Genomic DNA, 8,524 nt, shown 5'->3' with positions numbered 1-8,524 from the left:
CAGCTAGGGTTTTCTTTGATCGTTCGCGAAAGGATGGCAAACGTTCGTCAAAGGTGCCTCAAAAGTTCCAAGAATCATGGAGAACGTTCGGGGAGGAAATAAATGAATGTAAATGTATTCTCTTCATTTTGTCAAAAATTGTTTTTGATGGTGTGTGATTGGATTAATCTTTTATAAAAACATTTCTTTTTATATGGGGCATTACAATAAAACTCCTTGGTGTTTATCAGGTTAGCAAGGTTCCAAGTAGTAGAGTGAGAAATTCCCTGGGACAAAGATGTCAAGTGAATGGCTCATATTATCAAGTTTGGTTAGTTGGTAGTTAACAGTTAATTTATAGTAAAGTCTATTTGGAAGCTCTAAGTCTATTATTAATGATAAATGATTCTGTCCTAAAGGTTTATTCTTAAAAATCTCAGACCAATTTATCCTCCTTTTTTCATTTTAGTATACTCAGGTTACTAGTATGGAGTGGTGAAATTAGCTAATTACCAGTTAATTGGTTGATAAAAACACTTCAAGTTAAGTAAATATAATTATTTAATTTTGGAAGCGTTACATGTGACCCACGACAGCGTTATAGATCTTATGAAAACCCATGGCCACTAACATCGTGGGTGTCACTACTTCTTTAAAAAGTTATTTAATTCTTTTTTTAAAAAAAAAAAATTATTAAGGGTATTTTTGTCATTTAAAATACTACAAATTTTTGGTAGTTTAAGGGTTGGAAGACATTGATGCAATTTTTAGTCGGAGAGAATATTACAAATTGTTCAATTTTGAAATGGATATTTGTCTTTTTCTCTTACAACTGAATTGCATTCTCAAATCTCATTGATTTTTGCCCTACAGTTGTCTCCCTCCCCCACGTAAAACAATAATCATATTCCATTATGTCACTTATTATTTAAATAGATTAATCTTTTAAATTTTTAGAGTAATTCTATTTTAATATTCTTAAAATTATAGTAAGTATTCTAAGGTCAAATTTATCACCTCAGCATTACTATCTTCAAAGTAATTTAATTTCTTATTAATTTATTATTTCCCACTTCTTATTAATATATTGCATTTCACTTAAAAAATAAATAGTGAGATATAAAATTTAAAGTACTAAATTTGGAATGACTAGTGGTCATTTGGGTGCTGAATTTTTTGAATAAGAATAATATTTTGAATCTATTTGCAAATTTCGAGGCAGTAAAAATGTGTTTAAATGTTAAATACAGATTCTTTTTGAATTTGTGTTTGGGTGTTGAATTTTTGAGAATGGAAAAACGTATTTTTTAATGGTAGGAAGTGATTGGAAATGATTGGATTGTACGAAAAGTTGTGTATAATGATTGGTGTTATGGATATTAATGTTGATAAATGATTGAAATAATCATTACATTTGAATAAGGGAATTTGAAAATTAGAATATTTAAATCCGAATTTTTATTCGGGTTGGATGTGAGTTTTCAAATTTTTGAATAAAATCCGATTAGAATATTGAATAATATTCAAACCAAACAAACCACTAGATCATTATAAAATTAGCATACATCACCCCCTCCCCACTTGACTGAGGCCAGAAACAAACTATATGAGGAATGGAGATTCGCCTCATTAATGATTCATTCACCTTGAAATTATTTATCACATCATCTTAGAGTAATATATTTTTTAAAATATTAAAAAGAAAAATCTTAAAAAATAAGAAGAAAAAAAAAAGTCACCAACCACCATCCTCCCATTTGGGGTGCTCCCTTGAGTGGCTGGAATAGAGTCTTCGCGTTTTGTGGAAGAGCAGACCTATGCATATCATCCAAGGGGATTGGCTACCGAGTTGCCCAACCAGCCTTTATTGCCATTTTCTAAAAGAAATACTCCCCCAAAACTCACCTAGTGTTTTCACTTGTCAAATGGTTTTGAGTAAGCAAAGAAATTAAAGAGCAATTTTTTACAATGACAATGGAACTTACCTACCATAATCAGCCAGCATAGTAAAAAAAAAAACACAGAATTCCAAGGCACTTTGCTTTCTTTGCAATCTTTCTAAACGTCAATTTCATTGTTTTTTTCCACCCCTGCACTCTTCTATTTTACCTTACTTATTGAACACCAAAAACAGAGACACACATCATTCCCTCAAAGTCCATGTAGAGTGACAGAAATCTCTCTTTCTTGATAGCATTTCTCTTTAGAAAAAGTAGAGGAAAATGGATGTGCTGGCTTATACTGCGAGTGTGACTCCGATTGGACCTTGTACTTGGAACAATCTTTTCTTCCTCGAAATAGTGGGTTTATTGAAAAACTGGTTTTTGTGATGAGTATAAAGATAAAAGAGCTGCAGAAGATGCTGAAGAAGAGGACGACTTGTCAATGGTTTCTGATGCATTCTATGGGCCTCCAACTAATCACATGTCTATCGGGAAATTTCTCGAACAATTGGTGTACTTCTTTCTACCTCCTAATTTTCTGAAAGACCTATGGACCTCAAATTCAGATTTCTTTGTCAAAACGCAGAGACACAAAATTTCAGTCACAACGCAGAGACACTAAATTTCAGACACTTGGCCTCCCAACCCAAGTGAGTACTCCCAACGGTGAGAATGGTAGTGGGGAGACATTTTTTTCATTCTTTTTTAATATTTTCCTTTCTTAGTTTTTAATTTAGAATATTATTAACAAAAAAAAATCTTATTTTAATGTGCTGGGAAAAAAATGGTAACGTGACACTATTGTCCAAAAATTGAATGGAAATCTGATTGAAGGACCTCTTTCAAATTTGTAAAAAAGTTAAAAAGAGAAAAACTTTATTTTTTACAAAAGTATAGATCGATTTTAGATCGCGCATTAGCTTAGGGATTCAAAAATTTATGATACATTTATCCTTATTCTTTATTTTTAAAAAAAGAAAGATGACCGACCCAACTTTCCCATATTAAATCTACCTTTGGCATATGATGTGTCAAACAAAAATTATGATTGGCATGATGTGATAACTAGTTTAAGTCAACTGAAAGTCTTATTTAAAATCAGAGAAACCTGAGGACCTAATTAATAATCGAAATTAAAAACCTAATATCAAAATTGCATAAAGTTGGGATCGATGGATATATATATATATATATATAGATATATATATAGTAAAAGCTTAAAAACAAGCATAATTAAGTATCATTTTGAAAGTGTAGCCCTTTTTATGACATATTTATGTAAGACTGGAATTTATTCTGAAATCAAGCACTATAACCTCGATTGGAAGGATGCAAGTGGCCCGAGTCATGGCCATTACAAGCAGCCATGCAAGCTTCCTCCACTGAGGCCTGAGAAACGCCACTATTGCAAATGTTGGCGAAAGCACGCATGTGTTTCATGCCATATTGTGTCAAAGAACCACAATATGTTTCGAACAATCGAACCTGATCAGATCAAGTCAATTTTCACTGTTTAAGTGCTGATCAGAGTAACAAATTAAAACCGGATCACAAAATCAAATGTAGAAGAATTTGTTGTTATTACCGTTGACTTCAAGCATCCCCAGTCATCAACAAGCGGCACACCAGGTTGTCTCACAGTATTAAGCATGAAAGAACCTCTCTGTGGTCCATACAGAAATGTTCCAATCAAGTCCATGCTGCCATCTAAGTGTTCTCTGTGCCTCATTGTCTCTGTTATCTGCTTCAGGATTTCTCTCTTCTTCTCCGATCCATTTTCTGATTTTTTGTACTGTTAAGGCCAATCAAACACATATTGACAACATAATTAAACATCAGAATTCTTTTTCCTGGGCAGGCATACTGAAGAATAATTTAAGAGGCTAAAAGCTCACCAACTGCCACAGGAAGAAAAGCTCTGCATCTCTCTGGTTCACAACTTCCATGCGCATACCACCATTTGAAGGGAAGTTCACAGTGGCAGGGTCGAAACCTTGGTATAAATAAAGCTTCTCAGCTTTGATGCTTTTATTCCCATATTCCATCACATGGGAACCGGCATTGTAATTGTTGAAATTGGAAGTCCGTTTCTTTACCTACGCCAAAAAGGATTGAATTAAACTTTCACATAGTTGTGAGGAAAATGTTGGGAATTCGAATGTTGTGGATCTTACCCACTGAATTTGTTGTTTTATTGTTTCCTTTTTGAGATTGTGAGTCTCACTGCAGGTCAGCAAGTACAAATCAATTCTCTATGGGATTAAAGAATCCAATTCTACTACAACAGTATGATTAAATTTATAAAAGAATCAAGCATTGAAATTCCTTTAATTCTATTTCTCTGGCTTTCAAAATGCAAGGATGCATGCGTACCTGTCCTCTAACCAACTAACACTATACAAGTCCCCCAAGCAAGTGATGTACTCTGGAGGGGGAGAAGGTTTCATCCCAGGACAATAAGTTCCCCAGCTACTCTCTTGTGCATTTGATGCCGTTGTTACGTAAATGTTTAAATCTTGGGGCATTATGCCTTCAAAGACGCTCCCACTCTCACATGCTTCAACATATATAACCTGAGTTCACCACAATTGAACCCTTTGACATTAATCATTTAAATATTTTAGTATTAAAATATTGATTAAATGATTAAATTTACCTACTTACCTCTTCCTATCAGCTTAAACTTTTGGGACAAGTGGTGATTTAACATGATATTAGAGCTAAAGGTTATGAGTTCGAACCTTGACTCCATCATTTACCTCCCATTTCAATTAAATATTTCACGTGTTAAGTCTTACCTATTAAAAAGGAAGTCTGAACCCACACGTGAGGGGGAATATTAAAGTATTGATTAAGTGATTAAATTTACATCTTCTTATCGGCTTAACCTTTTGAGACAAGTAGTAATTTAACACTTAGCACATAAATTCTAAAGAGGGGGCAGAGTTGATCTCCTTAGTTACCATCTCTTTGTAGGTTCCAGCTGCATGTTTTTTCTTCAAAACCTCGATAAAATCCATCGCAAAAAGGAAAGGCATATTCGGCATCCCTACAACCAAATGAGAAATATGCAGTGAGGTCAATTTCCTACTAAAAAACTTAACAAATCATAAGCATACAGGTTTAGCATCCAAAATGGGAAAAAAAGTTGGCTCAAGTTGTATTCAACTGACCTAAAACACCAGGGCCTCCATGATCAGAGTAGTACAAAAAGATCCTGTCATTGGGTTTGCTATCTACAACCTTCCCACTTCCACCTTTCACTGCTTTTTTGTTTCCAAGAAGTACAGCGTACAGATTTTCTGCAGTTACATTCTCACCAGTGTAATCCTACCATGATCATCCCACCAGTGTGATCAGTCCAATGATCCAAGTTAATGGAGGCTAGCTAAGAACAAATTGATTTGTGCATTTTGACTGATTCTTTTAATCTACCTAGTGGAGAAAACATGCTTCTTGCACACAGTCCCGGCTCATCAACTTAGGCAATCGTCTAAAGCCCCCAATTAAATAAGGCTCCAAATAAAGATTGTATAATTAAGTTTTCCTTTAAAAGAAAAAAGAAAAAAAAAGCCCGTGATTAAAAATCCAAAAAGGTTAGTCAATACTCTTTAATAAAGGCCCCAATTATGATAAAAAAGTTAGTCAGTACTTTTTAGTTAAGGCCTCACTTATGGTAAAAAATAAATACAAATAATTGAATTTCAAGATATTAAGGAGGGAAAGAAAAAAAAAATGAAAAGTTACACATGAAATTAAAAACCAACCATGCATAATTATATTTAACTCAACACAAAATATGACATAAATATGACCTATGTTAAAATTAAATGTCTCCTAACAAAGATAAATTTTGCGGGTCATTTGGAAAAAAAAAAAAAAAAAAAAAAAAAAAAAAAAAAAAAAAATTGCGGAAAACCGCAAAACGAAAAATTTAAAAATAAAATTATTTAGTTAAATATTTAAATATAAGAAAGGCCACACCTAAGTTTGTCGCTTTAGCTTGCACAAAGTATGAGCTCTCACACACACACAAGAAAAACATATGCATATGGTAACTGTTGTCTATTTATTAACTACAAATTGAGTGCATTTTGACTTCAAATGCAGAGATTCTTTTAATCTACCCAGTGGAGAAAACATGCTACTTGGACAAAGCAGGAGCTCACACATGTACACTTAAGTGTGAGAAATTTAATAATTTATAAAACTTAATATCAGGAATAATACTAAATTATTAAAGGTAATTAAACACACAGTAGAGAAATTTAAGAAAAAAAGGTATTGATCGAGTGGGCAGGTACCTTAGGCACTCCAGCATATACATCATCACCTTGTGGATGGTTGATGATCACCCCAGGCCTGGGATTCAATCCGTTTGTGGCAATATCATCATACATAAACACCACTATGTTTTCCTCCTTCACCCCACCTTTCCTCAGCAACTGATATGCATGACATACATCAGCCTGATGCCTGTAATTTCCATACCCGGACGAACCAGCAACCAGAACCGCCCATCTCGTGCTGACTGCTTCTTCCGGTTCATCCTTCTCTGTGGGCATTCGAATCGGTAACTCCCACGGGTCCATCCTAAGAGCTCGGCCACCTCCTATAGCTTGGAAAAACAGTAATACCAATAGCAACAGAGCAGGGCTCACCAGGACCGCCATGGAGGAAGCTAGAAGAATCGGTTCAAGAAAACCAGTTATGGTATAGAAGCTAGCTGTGGGCAGAGAATGACAAAAGGTGGGGGGGTGAGTCATGAGTATAAAATGGCGGTTGCGAGGTGCCATGCAAACTGATGGGTTGACACGCGTTCATAGGTGGGTCCAACAACACTCTCCACCTGGTTTCCCTGCGTTTAGTTTCCAGTTTTTGGATTGGCATCCATAATATGGTGGTGCGTCTGGCGTGATGCCTTGTTTTCCTCCGAATGCTTAAGAAGCTTGTACGTATCCGTACAACCTTTTCTAATGTCAGGTCCATGATTGATGATTGATTCCAATTTTGAGGCGGTTCGCGGAGGGCCGGCAAATTTTTACGTACATGAAAATTCGATACAAAATTAAAAAGTTGGGGTTGAAGAATTTGATATGCTTAATTAAATAGGTTGGTTAAGGTTAAGGTTAATTTATATAGTCTTTATATTTAAACTTCGACACAGTCCAAACTCGACGCGCGACATAATGACATGCAATTTTTGTAGGGGCGAGTATCGGTTCGGTAGACGGTTAATTCGGTCGATTAATTGACTTTTATTGGAATGCAGTCGGTGAATTATTTCGGTTAAGTCTGTTAATAGGCGGTCGGTTATGTTGGTTAATAGTCGATCGATTAAGTCGGTTAACATGAGTAAGGAAACGACATCGTTTTAATTTTTTTAAATTTAAAAAAAAAAAAAAAAAAAAAAGGATCAAACGTTTCGTTCTTACTAAAACGACATTGTTTAGTTCTTACTAAAATGACGTCGTTTCGTTTTTATGTCGGCTCGGTTAATCGATTGGTTAAAAGACGGTTCGGTTCGGTAATTGTTTAAAAGTTGGTTCGGTTCGGTTTGGTTACCTAACCGACTTTCAAAACAAAATTTTATACCAACTATCGAATCGAAATTAGTCGGTAGAATCGGTAGGTGGTCGATGACGGTTCAGTTTGGTTCGGTAAGCGGTCGGTAGGCGGTAGTTGGATAATTTGCCTACCTTTAAATTTTTTACATGACCCACAAATTCAATATAAATTCAGTACAAAATTAAATGATTAAAGTTACAAATTTGATGTACTTTATTAAATAAGTCGAATATACCAATATTTCGACGGATCCGAACTTTAACACAAGAAGACAAATTGAAACCCACCTGCGAGATCGATCATGTTTGCTTTGTTTGATGGTTTACCACTAGCTAGCTCGGGCTTGATTTATTGGTTATTCACGTTTGGTGTAATGTGATGTGATGATGATCGATCACTTTAATATTATATTTAACAAACTGATAAAGACTAGCATTATGCAAAAGGCATTGATTTATTTATGTCCGTCCAAATTGCAACTTGGATAACAAGAGAGCTTAGCTTACAGCTGGCCAACCTAGTACTGCCACTTATTTGTTACACAAAAAGAAGCTAATAAGCCATAATTAATTAAGTTCCAATGTTATTTAATTAATTTTCTAACAACTGTTTCATATATGGTTATTAGGACCCATTGAAATTGAAATTAATGTAAGTTACATATTTGTTATTTGTTACGGAAGTAAAATCATTCCAAGAAAAAAAGGTCTTTATAAATCTTTTATGTTTGATAATGGTTTTAAAATGTATTTTTCAGTTTTGGGTTGAAAAATTATTTAATGTAAATGTCATACCTTTTTTTTTTCTTTTTTCTTTTTTTTTTTGGTGGTAGAATCACGTTTGAAAGTGTTTTGAATTTTTTTGAAATAACGAAATAAACAATTTAATTTGCCGCTATAGTGAGTATTAAAAAAAAATGCATCTAAGAACAACATGATAGGTTTTATGTTGTTGGCAAAATTCAGTGTCAAAACTTGTTAAGTTGTAAGTTTAAGTTTGGGGTAAAACTCAATCTTAAGAGGAGGGTCAAAATC

The 8,524-nt window shown here is 34.3% G+C and overlaps 1 protein-coding gene across 1 annotated transcript; it reads right to left on the bottom strand.

The window, feature by feature from the left end:
• Nucleotides 1-2,951: 2,951 nt before the first annotated feature.
• LOC133854891 (vacuolar-processing enzyme) lies at nucleotides 2,952-6,831 on the bottom strand. The gene is made up of 8 exons (XM_062291159.1): nucleotides 6,227-6,831; nucleotides 5,096-5,252; nucleotides 4,886-4,971; nucleotides 4,296-4,495; nucleotides 4,097-4,145; nucleotides 3,818-4,018; nucleotides 3,508-3,714; nucleotides 2,952-3,407 (listed from the first exon to the last, which is right to left on the bottom strand). The coding sequence occupies exons 1-8, from the start codon at nucleotides 6,716-6,718 to the stop codon at nucleotides 3,225-3,227; spliced, it is 1,575 nt and encodes a 524-aa protein (XP_062147143.1). The 5' UTR covers nucleotides 6,719-6,831; the 3' UTR covers nucleotides 2,952-3,224.
• Between the last annotated feature and the right edge of the window lie 1,693 nt (nucleotides 6,832-8,524).

Source organism: Alnus glutinosa, chromosome 13 (assembly GCF_958979055.1).
Source record: "Alnus glutinosa chromosome 13, dhAlnGlut1.1, whole genome shotgun sequence".
Lineage (NCBI taxonomy): Eukaryota > Viridiplantae > Streptophyta > Magnoliopsida > Fagales > Betulaceae > Alnus > Alnus glutinosa.
The sequence above is the reverse complement of the archived record's forward strand: the minus strand, read 5'-3'. Positions and strand labels throughout refer to the sequence as shown.